General features: G+C 47.3%; 1 protein-coding gene across 1 annotated transcript; it reads left to right on the top strand.

The window, feature by feature from the left end:
• Nucleotides 1–2418: 2418 nt before the first annotated feature.
• Ahcy (adenosylhomocysteinase) lies at nucleotides 2419–17017 on the top strand. The gene is made up of 10 exons (XM_042694516.1): nucleotides 2419–2546; nucleotides 8363–8553; nucleotides 9999–10074; nucleotides 11926–12075; nucleotides 12965–13077; nucleotides 13663–13870; nucleotides 13959–14046; nucleotides 14129–14246; nucleotides 15133–15327; nucleotides 16183–17017. The coding sequence occupies exons 1-10, from the start codon at nucleotides 2519–2521 to the stop codon at nucleotides 16312–16314; spliced, it is 1299 nt and encodes a 432-aa protein (XP_042550450.1). The 5' UTR covers nucleotides 2419–2518; the 3' UTR covers nucleotides 16315–17017.
• Nucleotides 17018–17302: the final 285 nt, after the last annotated feature.

The raw sequence follows: 17302 nt of genomic DNA, 5'->3' as shown, positions 1-17302 counted from the left end.
CTACGAGACCACTGTTGTCTTCAATGAACCCTGAAGCTTGGAGACCATACAGGTTGGCACTTATCCTTCATGGCCCCAGCATCTGAGTCTGTAGATATCTCTCAACTGTGTCAGAATGGAGTAGCAAAGAGATCACTGAGATCTCCAATGGAGTGGGAGAATAATGGAAACCTAGATCTCTGTCTGCTGGTCTCAGCACTTAAGTTGTCTAGCAGTTAACATCCGTGTGGGACGGTTGAGGCTGAGGAAACTTGAGTGATTTAAAAGGCTGGCTCATCAGCTCCTTCCACTTCTGCTTCCACAGAACCCTCACGGCTTCCCTGTCCCCATGGTGAAAGTCCCAAGTAGATCCCTACAGTACCAGACCTCCCAGGAGGACAGACTTGGGACAGCAAAAAGCCATAGTTCCCTCCAGTCCTGTACTTAGTTTGTGTACAAATGTTCATTGTGTACATACAATGAGCGCTTGTAATGTATTAAAGGCTACGTATGATTGTTTCTGTTAGTCTAAGTTAGACCCAACCAGAAAAAACCACATGGACATCCAGGTAGGAAGAACAAAGGAAAGGTTTATTGCCAGTAAGGGGACCTGCAAGACCCCATCTCACCAGGTGAGAGGAAGTAAGAAATGCCAGCTATCTATCATCTTAGGTGACCTGTACGACCTCGGGGATTTGGGGGATCTTGCTGCCTTATATGGTCTAGATATCCCAACAGGGTGCTCTCTCAGGAAAAGGAGGTAGGGGCTAATCATTTACTGCCCTTACTACATGGGCCTAGTGTAGCCTAGGGAAAGAGCATGTTCAGCCACCAGGGAGGAGGCCTCTGGGCTAACAGTTTCAATGCAAATGATTTTATATCATTTCTTGTTACCATATTAAGTGAGGTTCTTATTTTTCTGGGTCTTGGGACCTGAACTATGGGCCTTGGTGGGGTCCTTCAGCTCTTCAACTCAAAGCTAGTGCTCTACCACTTGAGCCACAGTACCACTTCTGATTTTTCTGGTGGTTAATTGGAAATGAGGGTTTCAGGGACTTTCCTGCCCCTGGCTTTAAACAGGGACCCTCAAATCTCAGACTCCTGAGTAGCTAGGATTACAACTTCTTATCTCTATTGTATCATGTGACCCTAGACTCTCATCACTTGCCACTATGCAACCTCCACATCACATGATCCGTATCACATGACCTTTATCACAATATACACTATCACGACTCCATACATAAGATTTCACGTTGTGGGCTGGGATGTAGCTCAGTGGCAAAGCACTTGCCTAGCAAGTGCAATGTCCTGGGTTCGATCCCCAGTACCAAAAAAGAAAAGACAAAAAAAAAAAAAAAGATTTCACGTGACCTGGATCACATGACCACAAACACATGACCAGATCACCTGACCCCAAGCATGTGATGCCAAATGGCAGGTGATCCAGTATCACGTGACCCCCAACCACGTGACTGTGGGTCATGTCTCCCCATCATGTGACCCCCAAAATGCCACATGACCCAAAGATCACATCATATGACCTATCTCACCACACCACCCCTGACCACGTGATCCCCATGTCATGTGGCCCATAGTGACTTGACCAGGTTACCCCACCACATGACAGTGATCTAGATCATGTGACCACATACTACATGACCCAAACACAGGAGCCGTCACGTGACCCTGCCACATAATTCCCAGTCACAGGATCCTCCATCACATGACCTCCTTGTCATATGACTCCTGTCATATGGTCCCTCATCCCTTGTGCTACTGGCACCAGGTTTTCTTTGTCAATTTGTTTTTGTTGTTTTGTCGTTGTGGGGCTTGAACGTTTGGCCTGGTCACTGTTCCTGAGTCTCTTTGTGCTCAAGGTAGTGCTTTACCACTTGAGCCATAGCGCCGGCTCATGGGGACTCTTCTGCCTGGGCTGGCTTTGAACCGCGATCCTCAGATCTCAGCCTCCTGAGTAGCTAAGATGGATGACAGGCGTGAGTCACCATCGCCTGCCTTATAAAAAGTGTTTTAACACAGAATCCTACAGAGTGTACAATGACTTCAATGAAAAAGTATAAAGAAGGCATGCCTATTTACCCAAACTGGGAGCTCTGATAATGACTTAGGGATGGGGAAAGGTCTGGTGTGTAGTAGGTATCTGAGGAAACAGGATTGAGTAGGTAAACTGGCTGGCGTGGTTGTCATCAGATTCACTAACTGAATCCAAGACAGGACAGCAATGCCTCTTCTCTCACTTCCTTCGGGACGGGTGTCAGAAGTCCAAGGGCAGCAATCGGGCAACATCTGCGCTCTTCTCAGTAGGGTTCAAAGTCTGGTTAGGCCCCGCCCCCGTGCGCTGGGTTCCGCCCCAAACGGCTCAGCCTCAGCTTGACTCATGAATATGCAAATATAGTGAGGATATTTAAAGACGCCGGCGCGGCGCGCAATCCCCTGCCCACGCCGCCGGTCCAGTGCTCCGTCTCAGGCCCGGCCCCTTTCTCTCCTGTACAGCACTGTGTGCGGAAGCGCCGCCGGCATGTCTGAAAAACTGCCCTACAAAGTCGGTGAGTTCCAGGACCTGCATCCAGACGCCGCTACTCGCCACCGGCCAGGCTTGTCTCTGAAGGCGGCCGCCCAGAATCCCTAGAATCACAGGCTCGGCGTGTTCCTGCCCGCGCGGGTTTGCGTGGGGATTGTAGTCCTCGCGCTTCGGCCAGCGCCTCCGAGGAGGCCGCGGCGGACTACAGGTCCCAAGATGCCGTGCGGCGCGCGCCCTTTGTCGTTGCGCGGGCTACCAGTCTAGGTCTAGTTGGGAGTCCCTCAAAGAGGCGGCAGGGGCGAGTAGGGGAAGCACAGTCTGCCACTCTCTGAACCGCGCAACCAGCCCTGGGCACCCGAGCTTGCCACCTGGTCAGCTGGGTGATCCTAGGCCTCCTGCAGGGCGGGGCAGGGCACTGGCTCTGCGAGCGCTAGGGAGGAGAGGCCTGGAAGCTAGCGGGCGGGCGGGACCGCGTGCACCGGAGATTTGGGGCTGGTTTCTCTGTAGGTGGTGTTATCCACCTGGCCAAAGGGGATAGTTGTGCCGACAAACCCAAAAAAATTTGGAGTTTGAAAAACAAATCCTGTCATCATGACAGTGAAAGTTCATTGAGCATTTACTGTGGCATGAGCACACCTGAGCCTAGATTAACACATTTATCCAGAGAGGCAGAGATCATTTGCCCAAATCCTTAGAGCTAGGAAATGGTGGAGCAGGATTTAAACTCTGGGCGTTTAGACTTCCGAGTGGGTTAAAAAACCCAATATGCAAGTGAACACACTTGGAACAATCCTAATGTAATTTCAGCAAAAAACAGTTTGGGTCCGGTCTGATAATCTCAACACTGTGCAGGCTGAAGCAAGAGGATTGCTTTTGAGGCCAATCTGGGCTACACAGTGAGACCCTACTGAAAACAACAGCCAACTTAGGCTGGCTAAAATTTAGCTTTTGAAATAAACTCAAGACACTATTAAACAGAAAGAGATGTCAACACTTATTGAGCATTTGCTGTGTAGATGGTGATTGTGTTAATGCAGTTATCGTAATAGGGGTGACATCCCATTAGAAGAAAAAAACTTGAACAAGTGACTTGCAGATTCTGTTAAAATAGTAGGTTATGAAGTAGCCACCAGAGTAGATCATTGTCTTCAGGTGATGTTGAAGCCCATAAAGGTTAAGTCAAGGTGGCATCGGTAGAAGAGCTAGAATAAGAATTTACACTGGAGAGATTAGTGATTGAGGGAAGTGGGTGGGAGAAACAGCCAGATTTGGAGTGGGAATCTTGGTGATGAAAGGATCAGCTCAGGACATTTTCATCAGGGAGGGAATGCTGTGTGCCACACTTTGCCCATTTGGCATCTTCTGTAATCCTGGCAACCACAGCAAGATTACGAATAGTTAGCCTCACTCTACAGACAAGAAACTAAGGTCTAGAGAGGGTCTTGCTTCTTCTTGACAGGTGTTCCTATGACTTCTGAAGCTGTCAGCTTTCCAGGGTACCAGAAGGTCCAGAACTTGGAACACCAGCAACTCTTGTACATTGAAAGTTGAGGCTTCCATGGAGAACTTTGGGACTGGCACAGCTGCCATGATGGAATTTACTTTTAGCTGGAGAGACAGGTGGTAGTGGAGTGGTGGGAGCTTAGGATATCACAGAACCCATTGTCCCTTATAGGAAGGCCTTGAAAGGGTCCCTTCTCTAGCCCTTGGAGGTTTTGCCTCTTCTACTGCCAGGCTATGGAACCTGGGCAAACCCCTTTTGGGGCTCTTTCCTGTTGACAAAAGCTGTGACTTCAGTGAAGTTTGGATTGTTTTTTTTTTTTTTTGGTCACCCTTGTCCCATGTCTGCCCTTTTCATGAATCTTTTCTCATGTAGTTGTAACAACAGATGTGGTCAATAAACATTTGCTGACCTCTTTTGCTGCATCAGGCCCTATTGGACACTGGAGATAGAAAGGTGACCCAAGGAGAAGCTTGAGATAGACATGCATGCAGATAATGTAATATTGTCTCCATTTTTTTTTTCCTTTGTTGGTCATGGGGCCTGAACTCTGGTCCTGGGTGCTGTCCCTCAGCTCTTCAGCTCAAGGCTAGCGCTCTACAACTTGATTCATAGTACCACTTCCGCCTTTTTCTGCTTATGTGGTGCTGAGGAATCAAACTGAGGGCCTCATGCATGCAAGGCAAGCACTCTACCACTGAGCCACCTTCCAAGCCCTTATCTCCACTTTATGTGAGGAGATCTGCCACTTTTCCTTCATGCAGCCATTGCAATTTTAGTCTCCTTCCTTTCCCTCTTCACAGGTCTCTTGCTCCACAAATCTGTTCAGCTGCCAGTGGGTTTTGTTCATTTTTTTTGAGATAGATTTTCACTATGTAGTCTAGGATGTCCTTGAACTCAAGATATCCTTCTGCCTTAGATTTATAGGCATGTACCACTACTTGGCTAATGGAATTTTTTTCAGAGAAAAATCGAATCTTCAGATGATACCCCTTTTAAAACTAGAGGAACCCTACCCTTCTTGGGAGAAAAATTCTGTCTGAATCAACCTTGCCTCTTCTGTTTCTTCAACAGAGATACATTCTGTTTATTTTCATTCTCTGTGTGTGTGTACTTAATTTTGTTCTAGTCTTGGGGTTTGATCTCAGGGCCTGGACACTATCCTTGAACTTTTATGCTCATGCTCCACTGTTAGCTTTTTTGAGGGGCTAATTGGAGATATGAGTCTCATGAACTTTCCAGCTTGGGCTGGCTTTGAACAGTGATCCTCAGATCTCAGCCTCCTGAGTTGCTTGGATTACAGGTGCGAGCTCCTGGTGCCTGGCTTGAATTAACTTTATATGGTGTGAGCTTATAAAGCCTGTCCATTTGAGATAATTTTGATCTTTTTTTTTTGGTCCGGTTGTTGGGCCTGAACTCTGGGCCTGGGTGCTGTCCCTCAGCTCTTCAGCTCAAGGCTAGCGCTTTACCACTTGAGCCACAGCGCCACTTCTGGCTTTTTTTTCTTTTTGCTTATGTGGTGCTGGGGAATCAAACCCAGGGCCTCATACATGCAAGGCAAGCGCTCTACCACTGAGTCACCTTCCCACCCCCTTGATTATTGTCTTGAGGAGCCTTCCAGGCTTGTATTAAAGCCCTGGAGTGAGGATTACTTTATCTTGTCTAAAGACAAGATATGGCTGATCAGCCATACACACCTCCTAAGAGGGGAAGAAGACCAGTGGAGGTGGTATAACACTCTTGTGAAGGCTTTCCCTTCCCTCTTGGCTGTTGTCCGAACATGGTATTTGGTAACAGGAGGAACACAAAGGCTGCTTCAGTGGTCCACTTGAGAAATGTCAGTTTAGATGGGACTGGTAAATTGTGGTTGGATTGCTTTTGTATTTAGGATGGTCAACTAAAAACATGCTGAAGAAGATGAAACGGGAAATGAGAAATCAAGGAATTGCACAAGTTTTTGGCAAGAGTAGCCGGTGAATGGTGGTTTCATTTCCTAAAATGGAGAGATTGACTCTGTGGCCCAGGAGTCATGAGAGCTCACACTTGATATTTAATAGATTGATTTGCACATCCATGTACAGATGCTGAGCCTGCAGATGGATTATGGAAATAAATGTGTGGGCGTCATCACCATAGAAAAGGTATTTAATGCTGGAAGAATGGATTAACTTATTTGGCAAGAGTTGGAGAAGAGAGAGATGGAGCCCTGAGGGCTTCCAGCTGTTAGAGCCAGTTGGATGTGGAGTCAGGAAGTAGGAGGAAAACAGGACTAAGTCTGAAGCCAAGGAAAGTTTCAGGAGAGAGGGAGTAATTAGTGGGGTAGCTGCTGCCGGGAGAAGCATGAACTTTAGTAACTGGCAGTCAGCTATGGGGTGTCAGAGTTGGACAGCTTGAGGAGAGCACTTTCAGTGGAGTAGTAAGACCGTAAAGGAGGTCGGGGGATTAAAGCTGAGGGAAACCGTGCAGGGAAGAAGAGTGGCATGGTTCTTAATCTGAATGCTTTGTGAAGGAGGCTTGTCAGTTGCTGAAAAGGTGTTGGAGGTTTGGGGAAAGTGGGGGAGCAAAGTATAAGGAGACTATTATAGGAAGGATTATATGAGCGTGCTTGTGTGTCTTGTGAGATTTAAGGGCAAGTAAACTACACCACTCAATGTGGTTGTAATCCTCCTGTGAGGTCCATTTATGTGCAATAGAACAGTTGGTGTTTAACTAGGGTGGGAGCTGTGCCAAGTCTGCTCAGAGGGAAGGAACAGAGGGCAGAGGTGGTGGGCAGAGACTATGGAAGTGAGTGTGGTGAGGGGCAGTAGAAGATTAACGGTGAGAAATTCTGGCTTGACTGGCTGTAGCCTATTGGCTTTGGAGTTCTGCAGGCAGAAAGCTGGGAAGATGAGACATGTGGTTGGAGTTGATTGCTTGAAATCCAGCTTTTCCGGGGAGAGCTATCATGGCTGGTGGGCTACCAGGAAATAATAGTATGGGTGGTAGGAAGAAATAGCTGTGCTGAGATGCAGCAGGAGTGGAATATTTCCCCATTGAAACTGTTCATTTGTTTTGGTGCTAGAGATAGAACCCAGGGCCTTGCTTGTGCCCTACCATTGATTATTCCCTACTCTCCGAAATTATTTACATGCGCTGTAGCAAGCATACTGGCTTAGTTTTATTAGCAATGGTTATATTAAATTTTCTACATAGTCCTTTCTCTCTTTCATTCTCACCCTACTTATACCTCTTTGGTTGATGGGCAGAATCTAAGCTTTTCCTCTCAAATTCGTTCTATCTCCTCTGGGGCAGAGTGGCCACTTATGAGTTCCATTTGCACGAAAAGGAATGTGGGGAAGAAGGATGTCCAAAACATTAAGGAGATCAAGAACTGTGTCAAGTCCAAGCTGTTGAATTGTATTTATGAGTATTGAATCACTAAGAGTGACTACTTGGAAAGGAAAATAGAAGCCAGGATCTCGGATCATTAGGGTCTGAGGAATGACCTGGAGGTTGATAGGCAGGTATCAGAGGAAGAAAGGGGGAGTGGGAAGAATATGTTAGCTAGTTTACAGAGTCATTTGTCTTTGATTTTCATGTATTTGTATAATCTTTGATTAAATTTGTTTTCCCTAAGATGGTAAGCTAAACTTAGGCAGGAACCAGGTCTTGTCTTCTGTGTGTTTGTGTGTGTGTGTGTGTGTGTTTGTGTGTATGTGTGCGCGTGCGTGCATGCACACATGCATGTGTGCTAGTCCTGGGGCTTGAACTCAGGGCCTGGGTGCTATCCCTGAGCTTTGTTTTCGCTCAAGGCTAGAGTTCTATCACTTGAGCCATAGCTTCACTTCTGGCTTTTGGTAGTTAATTGGAGGTAATAGTCTCATGGACTTTCTTGCCTGAGCTGGCTTTGAACTGTGGTCCTCAGATCTGAGCCTTCTGAGTAGCTATGATTATAGGCATGAGTAAGTCTTTCTTTTTAGACTGTCTTAGTCCCTACATGCTTATTGAATCAGAGAATGACAAGTTGTCATACTCAAGAGTTATATGTCCGGGGCTGGGAAGGTAGCTCAGTGGTAGAGCGCTTGCCTTGCATGCCTGAGGCCCTGGGTTCGATTCCTCAGCACCACATAAGCAAAAAGAAAAAAGCTGGAAGTGGTGCTGTGGCTCAAATGGTAGAGTGCTAACCTTGAGCTGAAGAGCTGAAAGACAGCGCCCAGGCCCAGCGGTCAGGCCCCACGACTGGACCCCAAAGAAAAAAAATAGTTATATGTCCATATGTGAATCAGGTCCTTAGTGACTGGTGCTTCATGGTTGGTGGAAGGAGGTGGCTCATAAGACTCTAATTCATCCTGCCCCTGCAGCGGACATCAGCCTGGCTGCCTGGGGACGCAAGGCCCTGGACATTGCAGAGAACGAGATGCCGGGCCTGATGCGCATGCGAGAGATGTACTCTGCCTCCAAGCCGCTGAAGGGTGCTCGGATTGCTGGCTGTCTGCACATGACTGTGGAGACAGCAGTCCTCATTGAGACTCTTGTCGCCCTGGGTGCTGAGGTGAGGCCTGAGCTGCCTGGGCTCCGCTAGGGAAGAAGACTGGAGGGGTGGGAACACCTGTGGCCAACAGGGGCTCTTCTCCTTGTCACTTGGGTCTTCTCTCCCCATCTGCAAGTGTTGCTATCTTTTGTGGTGAGTGTTCCACAGATTTTCTCCCAGACTGCACTCAATACGTCCTCTTGACTGAGAGTTCTACCTGGAAAAATTCAACCCCAGTGTCCCATTTAGTCATCTAAGAACTGTTTTTCACTGGTCCTCCTAGGAGCATGTACTTCTTCTCAGCTAATTATAGTTGACAGAAGTATGGACTGTTCGGATGGCTTTAGCCTGAAGCATGTCTATCAAGATCTCTTACTGAGGGGCAGGGCAGGGCATGGCAGCAAAGTCAACAGAGCACTCCAGGGCTCATACCTCTTTATTTTCAACATACATTCTCTGTCTAGGAGAGAACATACTAAAGCCCTTTTTGCTTTTTTTTTGTTGTTGTTGGTTGTGAGGCTTGAACTCTGGGCTTGGGCACTATCCCTGTACTCTTCAGCTCAAGGCGAGTGCTCTACTGCATGAGCCATAGCTAGTGGTTTATTGGAGATAAGTCTCACGGACTTTACTGCCTGGGCTGGCTTTGAACCGTGATCCTCAGATTTCAGCCACCTGAGTAGCTAGGATTACAGGCATAAGCCACTGGCACCCGGCTTTTTGCTCTATTTTTGAGATAGGGTTTTACTTTCTGATGGAACTGGCCTAGACTTTGATTTTCCTATTTATTTATATGTTCTGCCATAGCTAGGCTGACATAGGTAACAGTGTGCCCAGATTTTCCTATTTAGATGGAATTTCAAACTTTTTTTTTTTTTTTTGCCCTGGCTGGCCTAGAACCAGGTTTTTTTTGTTTTTTGTTTTTGTTTTTTTGTTTCTTTTTTGTTTTTTGCATGTGTTGCTAGAGGTAGAACCCAGGGCCTTTTGCCTGCCAGGCAAGGGTTCTTTCTACCTGAACTACTACATCCTCAGCCTGAACTCTTTTGCCCTCAATAACTTTTTCATTTTCGTTTCTTTTGCTTCTGCTCTTCTCTTTCTATACAGTACTAGAATATTTTAAAGCCTCAGCTGGCTTTTGTCATTTCTCTGTCTCCCATCCATTCAACTTGGAGTCTCTAGCTTGTGGTTTTGACACTGATTGGATCCCTAGTTTTGTACCTTTGGGTCCAGGACCTTTCTCTCCTACCTCTTACAATCCTGGTGCTTCTGAGCACCCCTTCTCAGAATTTTTCACAGTTGTCCTCATTCTTTTTTATTTTCCTACATTATTTTGGCACTTGCTTTTACTTATTTTGTTTTATTTGAAACAACAACAGCAACAACTTATAGTTAGGTTTCCATTCAGCCTGTCAGTTTATGTGTGCAGTGTATCTTGATGGCTAGTAGCCTTGTTTTTCTGGCCCTTCTAGGTGCGATGGTCCAGCTGCAACATCTTCTCTACTCAAGATCATGCAGCGGCTGCCATTGCTAAGGCTGGCATTCCAGGTGAGTCCTTGCTGCTGGGATGTGTTTGTTTCCCTGACTTGTGTAGAAGTAGACTTCCACATGGCAGGGAGGCAGTTGTAACCTGATAATTCATGGGAAAGAGTTGTTTTGTCCCACCATCAACTAAAATCCTTGGAAGATGCTATTGAGCCCATTTTAATCATGTGAGGGCAGGATCTTAAAATAGGGAGTCACATGATATAGGGGAGAAGTTCCTTACAGGAAGGGTATGGGTATGTTTCCAAAGAACTGGAGAAATATGGAAGAAGAAAAGCACCTGAGGTGGGGCTGGGAAGGCGGCTCAGTGGTAGAGTGCTTGCCTTGCACGCATGAGGCCCTGAGTTCGATTCCTCAGCACCACATAAGCAAAAAGAAAAAACCCAAAAGTGGCACTGTGGCTCAAGTGGTAGAGCGCTAACCTTGAGCTGAAGAGCTGAGGGACAGCGCCCAGGCCCAGAGTTCAGGTCCCAAGACCGACCAAAAAAAAAAAAGAAAAGCGCCTGAGGTATGGGGTCAGGGTGGGGTAATAGTCAGTGGAGTATTATGTGTGGAAGGAGTTTCTCAGGGCCTGCTGGAAAAGGGCCATGTCTGTCACCTCAGGAGGGGAGTTTTTAGATTTGATGGTGATAATATAGTTTTGGTAATGCTAAGGTTTGGTCTCAGGGCCTTATGCTTGATAGATAGGTGCTCTCACACTTAAACCATGCCTCAAGCCCCTGATTAAATAGAACATTGAAGACGGTAATCAGCCACAGCTGGAAGGGGAAGTGGAAAGAGCTCCTCCAAAGACTGACTAGGGAAGAAGAGGCATGTCCTTCACTTCTTAGCCTAGGTTGGGCTGTGTGGCCCTCTTTGGGATGTTTTCAGAGCCACTGTCTTCTCGGACTGGGGACAGGCGTAGCTGTGGCCTGTGTTCTTTGTTCACAGGAAGCTCCTGGGCACCCAGCATCTTTGTCCCAGTCATCTCACATGATAGGGCAATTCTGGCTGACAGTATCCGTAGCTTTAGTGACTAGTCTAGAATGTGCAGGCATATCGTAGCCCTTCTCTGGGTGTAGATGGTGGTGATGGTCATGTGTGCCTCACAGGGTTTCTCTGAGGAAAATGGGATGGGGCTGAAAGGAGTTAGCACGTCTGGTATATCTCGAGAAGTGCTCCATGCACGTAGCTGCTGTTCAGCATTATTGCTGTAGAACTGGGAGGTCCTCAAGACCTTTCAAGTGAAGAGCAAACTGTGATCCTGTATTGTGGGTCTCACTGTGTGGGAACCCAGGTCTGTGTGGGTTGATGTTCCCATCCTTGGGGCCCAGGCAGAAAGGGGGATATAAAAGGAAATCATTTTTTCCAGATATATCTAGGGCTATACTTTCCTCTTGTCTTATTTAATTCATGCTAGTGTGAATTCAGAGGAGGAAACTGAGGCTCAGAGAGGTGAAATGATGTGCTCAAGATCACATAGCTGGAGCTGGGTTTTGGGGGCAGGAGGGCTCACACCTGTAATCCTTCTTGGGAGGCTGAGATCTGAGAATTGAGGTTTGGAAAATCCATGAGATTCTTAATCTCCATGAAGAACAAAACAAACTTGAGATGGAGCTGTGTTTCAAGTGGTAGAGTACTAGCCTTGAGCAAGAAAACCCATAGAGGCAGCATCTAGGTCCCGAGTTCAAGCAGCCACATAGCTGGTATGTGCCAGAGCCAGGATTTGAGTTCATATCTGTCTGGATCCAAGTAGTGTTCTTTTCATTGCCATGTTTTCAGAGGGGCTGGGAGTTAGTAAGAAGAGGTTGTTCTCTGTAGTGGGTGCAGGTGGGGAAAGCCAGTCCCTGATCTGATGTCCCATGCTTTCCACAGTGTATGCCTGGAAGGGCGAAACAGATGAGGAGTACCTCTGGTGCATTGAGCAGACTCTGTACTTCAAGGATGGTCCCCTCAACATGATTCTGGACGACGGTGGTGACCTTACCAACCTCATCCACACCAAGTACCCACAGCTTCTGTCAGGTAAGTAGGGCAGAGCAGGTAGGCTGATTGCTGATGGGCCAGATGGGGCTTGCTCCTTTACCTGAGGAAGCAGGCCTAGCAGGACTCCAGGATTCTGTGGAAGCAGGGGTTCGAGAGGGATAGCAGACTCACGCAGGTGTATTGGGGCCTGGCCTCTCAACTTTGGATGATGTGGGGCTAGAGGTTGGCTAGGTGTCTGGGTGAGTTGGTAGCCCAAGGGCCCACATAGGACTAGGATCAGCTAAGAAGGAGCCAATTTTGTAGAAGCAGAGAGGGGAGGAGAGTAGTCAGGGAGAGGGGTACAAAGAGTGAGAAGGTCCTACGGCTGGAAAGGTTTGACTATTGAGGAAACCAAAAAGAAGCCAGCATGATGATAATAAATGACAAGAGCTTTTCCTTGGGAATATTATAGGATACGGTTGAAACTTCAGTGAAGGCCAGTTATATCCTGAATGTCCTATGGGGAAAGAGTTTGGCTTTGTCCTGAGAGTAATTATGGAGGTGTTTTTGCAAATATACATCTTAAAAATGGCTGCTGGATGCTGCTTATGGTAGTGAAGGCAGGTGACAGTGATGGTGGCAGGGACTAAGAGCATAGTGAGAATGGAGAAGCAGGGCTGGGAAGGTGGCTCAGTGGTAGAGCGCTTGCCTTGCATGCATGAGGCCCTGGGTTCCATTCCTCAGCACCACATAGAAAAAAGAAAAAAGCCAGAAGTGGCGCTGTGGCTCAAGTGGTAGAGCACTAGCTTTGAGCTGAAGAGCTGAGGGACAGCGCCCAGGCCCAGAGTTCAGGCTCCACAAAAAAAAAAAAAAAAGAAGAAGAATGGAGAAGCAAGATGAGATGTCTGGGGAGTTCAAGTGTGGTCCTGGCACGCTTGCTCTCTTTCAGGCATCCGAGGCATCTCTGAGGAGACCACCACTGGGGTCCATAACCTCTACAAAATGATGGCCAACGGGGTTCTGAAGGTGCCTGCCATCAATGTCAATGACTCTGTTACCAAGGTGAGTCCTTGGGCTAGTCACATCTCTACCTGTTGGCCCTGGTACATTTGAGGAATAAGCTTCTGAAGGGTGTTCAGGGAGGCTGCAGGCCAGGGCCATGTAGCTCTTGTCTGAAGGGAGAAAGGGTCTCCAGCCAGCCTCAGGGCTGGGGTTCAAAATCTATATAGGTTAGGTACCAGTGGCTCACACCTTTAATATCCTAACAACTCAGGAGATCTGAGTTGAGATCTGAGGATCACAGTTTGAAGCCAGCTGGGGCAGAAAAGTATGTGAGACTCTCAACTCCAATTAGCCAGCAGAAAGCCAGAAGTGGAGGTATATGGCTCAAGTGGTAGAGTGCCATACTTGAGTGAAAAAGCCAAATGAAAGTGGGAATCCCGTCCTAAGCATTACAGCTTAGAAGTTAAGCAGATTCTTCCCCCTAGTAATCTCTCCTCATAATAGATTGCAGCAGAGAAAGTGTAGTGAGAACGTGTTAGAGCTTATAAAGATGAGGAGCACTTGGGAGGCAAGTTCAAAGGCAATCAGGCCTGGCCTCAGGGCTGCTGCTTGTCCCCATTGTCCTTTTGCCCTATCTCCTTTCAGAGCAAGTTTGACAACCTCTATGGCTGCCGGGAATCCCTCATAGATGGCATCAAACGGGCCACAGATGTGATGATTGCGGGCAAAGTGGCTGTGGTAGCAGGCTATGGTGATGTGGGCAAGGGCTGTGCCCAGGCCCTGAGGGGTTTTGGGGCTCGTGTCATCATCACTGAGATTGACCCCATCAACGCACTTCAGGCTGCCATGGAGGGTATGATGGGGCGAGGATTAGTTGTCAGCCAGCAGGGCCAGAGGGAGAGTAAGGCCACCCAGATAACCCCTGGTCACCATCTACACAGGCTATGAGGTGACCACCATGGATGAGGCCTGTAAGGAGGGCAACATATTTGTCACTACCACAGGCTGCGTGGATATCATCCTGGGCCGGTAGGTGCCACCCTGAGGTCCTGAGGGCCAGGGGGAGTGTGGGTTTGGGGCTGTGCTTTGTCTTTGATGGTGATTTCCACAGGCACTTTGAGCAGATGAAGGATGATGCCATTGTGTGTAACATTGGACACTTTGATGTGGAAATTGATGTGAAGTGGCTCAATGAGAATGCTGTGGAGAAAGTGAACATCAAGCCCCAGGTGAGAAGCCAGCAGCCAGGGCGATGGGGGACCCAGAAGGGCCTGCTCGTGAGCTCCCCACCAAGGAAGCTGTTGCATCCCAACAGTGGGGTGTAGGGAAGCCAGCCTGGGTTCAGAGCTAGCCTTGGGGTGTCAGACTGGGGCCTGAGTGGGTCCTCTCACAGCCCTGCAGGGTAAGTACAGGACAGGGAAGAATTGGGAAGGATGCTGGTTCTGAGTGGAGCAGCTGTGTGAAAAGTAGAAGCCACTTACTGAGCTGCAGAAAGGACAGGTTTGCAACAGGGCATTGAGAAATAGGTTTCTTGGGGGTTCATAAGACTTTATGTGGGTTACATTTTCTGCTCTGATTATAAAGTAATAAGCTTCTGGAAGACATTGTGGCTTTGCCTACAAGAGCTTCCATGTTAAACAAGCTCTTATCTTGTAGAGCTGGGGATGGGACTGAGGGCCTTGCACATGTTGAGCTATACCCTGGCTCCATATTCAACTTTCTGATGACAATTCAGAGGATCAATGCTCAGATTATGGCTGCTTTTTAGTGTTTGGCTCTGGACAGATGACTCCAGTGGAATGCAGATGATAGTACTTAAATTATATAATATTTAGGATTACATGTGATCATTTTATGTAAACAACATAGTACATAGCAATAATAATAAAGATGTCAGCTCTACCTGTCGAGGATCTATATGTGCCAAATGCTTTCTGTCAGTTCATTAAGTGCCCACAGCAGACTTACGAATTGATTGGCTATCATTAATTGTGTATGCCAGCACTGTGGAGGTTATACTGGGCTTATTCCAGGCCCTCTGGGCAAGGTAGGAAGCCAGGGCAGACTGAGGAGGTGCCCTGCCAGGCCTCACCACTACTCTGGTAACTTGGGCAGGTGGATCGCTACAAGCTGAAGAATGGGCACCGCATCATCCTGCTGGCTGAGGGCCGACTGGTCAACCTGGGCTGTGCCATGGGCCATCCCAGTTTTGTGATGAGCAACTCTTTCACCAACCAAGTGCTGGCACAGATTGAACTCTGGACCCACCCAGACAAATACCCTGTTGGGGTTCACTTCCTGCCTAAGAAGGTGGGTTCTTGCTGCTCTGGAGTCCCTAGCTCTGATGCCTGACACATTTGGGGGCTTTGGAGCCAAAACTGGTGTCCACATCTGACATTTCCTAACTCTGTGACCTTGTGTAACTCATTTTACTTTTCTCAACTTGGATTTCTTTCTTTGTAAAAAGAGGATGATAGTTTTTATTAGGGTTCTTTTGCTAGCCAGTGATAGAAGTCTGTTCAAATCAGACCATGGTTCAGGTGCAGTGGTGCATTCCTGTAATCATAGTTATTTAAGGGGAGGTGGGGGCTGGAAATCACAAGTTAGAAGCAATCCTGGGCTATATTAGATTCTGTCTCCAAAGAAAAAAGAGTCAGAGATTTGGCTAGTGATAAAGTAGAGGCCCTAGACTCAACTCTTAACAATTGCAAATTGGCTGTATAATGGGGAAAATCTTAAATGCAGACACTGGATCCATGGTTTGGTGTCAGCGTAACTCTGGGGTATTGAACATGTAAGTACATGTTTTACCACTGAACTTCAGTCTGAATTCCATAGTTCTGCTTCTGCTTATTTCTTGGTTCTTTTTCCCACTACATCTATTTTACTTGGCAAGCAGACTTAGTACAGGTAAGTTGAGGCAGGAGATGTCCTTGATGGTTTCACCAGGGCCACTCGGAGAGAAAGATGTCATCTAGTTCCTTCTTGGTAGAGAGCTGGATAGCCAAAACAAGCCTACCGAAGCTGGCTATGATAGGATGAGGTATAATGTAGGCAACCTATGACAGACAACCAAAAGAGCAGTTTATGTCTTTTGGTGGCTGGATGCAGTAAAGGTTGCCAGAGCATGGCACTAATTTCAGGTTTGTCTTTGTTTCTTCCCAGCTGGATGAGGCAGTGGCTGAAGCCCATCTGGGTAAGCTGAATGTGAAACTGACCAAGCTGACTGAAAAGCAGGCCCAGTACCTGGGCATGTCCCGCGATGGCCCTTTCAAGCCTGATCATTACCGCTACTGAGAGCCAGGGCTGACCCTCCACCTTCCAGCTGCCCTCCTTGTCCAGACTCCACCTCTCCTTCCCAAGCAAATGGCACCAATTTTGTAATTGCTTTGTTGATATTGCCCATTGACTCTCTAGGGCTGGTCAGTCAGTCCTGTTGCATCTTCATACTATTGCAAGTGTGGCAGGGGGAATGCAGAGGCCGTGGTCAAGATGGAGGTACAAGGGAGACATCCACAGGAACCATGAGCTCATGGGCTTGGAACTGCTCACCCAGTCAGTCCTTCCTTAGGCTGGAGGTTGGTAGTGGTGATTACAAAGCCCATGCACTTTACCATCCAGGCCTCATCTGGCCTGTGGATTTAGACCCATGTTTTTCATTGCCAGGCTTATTCGTTTTTCAGCTCTTGACAGATGAGAAGGAGCTGTATATGTTAAAGGGCAACAAACTGTTGGAATTCGAATATTCCTGAGGATTATGGATTTGATACTATTAGTTTCTATTTCACAGGAGTTAGAATAGACTTTGAAGGTATAGACAATAAGGACAAGAGGAGTGATGGAAGTTGCAAGGGGCCAGAAACACAAAAGGATTAGATGTCACCACTTTGTAATGTGATGGCTTGTTGTTTGGGTCAAAGGAACTTTGGGGGCTGGGAAGGTGGTAGAGTGCTTGCCTTGCATGCATGAGGCCCTGCGTTCAATTCCTCAGCGCCATATAAGCAGAAAAACCCAGAAGTGGAGCTATGGCTCAAGTGGTAGAGTGCTAGCTTTGAGCTGAAGAGCTTGGGGACAGCACCCAGGCCGAGTTCAGCCCCGACGACTGACCAAAAAAAAAACAAAAAACAAAAAAAAAACCACCCCAAAACAAAAAACTTTGGTTACAATGTTTGTATAATATTTGGAATGTGAAAAGAAAGCAGGAAGTGGATAAATAAAAAATTTTGGTGCCTAAAATAATTTTTGAAACTTTTATTCTATGTTCCACTCTCAGCTGTGTGACATG

The sequence above is a fragment of the Dipodomys spectabilis genome, unplaced genomic scaffold (assembly GCF_019054845.1).
Source record: "Dipodomys spectabilis isolate Male_0828 unplaced genomic scaffold, ASM1905484v1 ptg000175l, whole genome shotgun sequence".
NCBI classification, from domain to species: domain Eukaryota; kingdom Metazoa; phylum Chordata; class Mammalia; order Rodentia; family Heteromyidae; genus Dipodomys; species Dipodomys spectabilis.
Note: the sequence above shows the minus strand (reverse complement) of the source record. Positions and strands in the feature narration are given on the sequence as shown.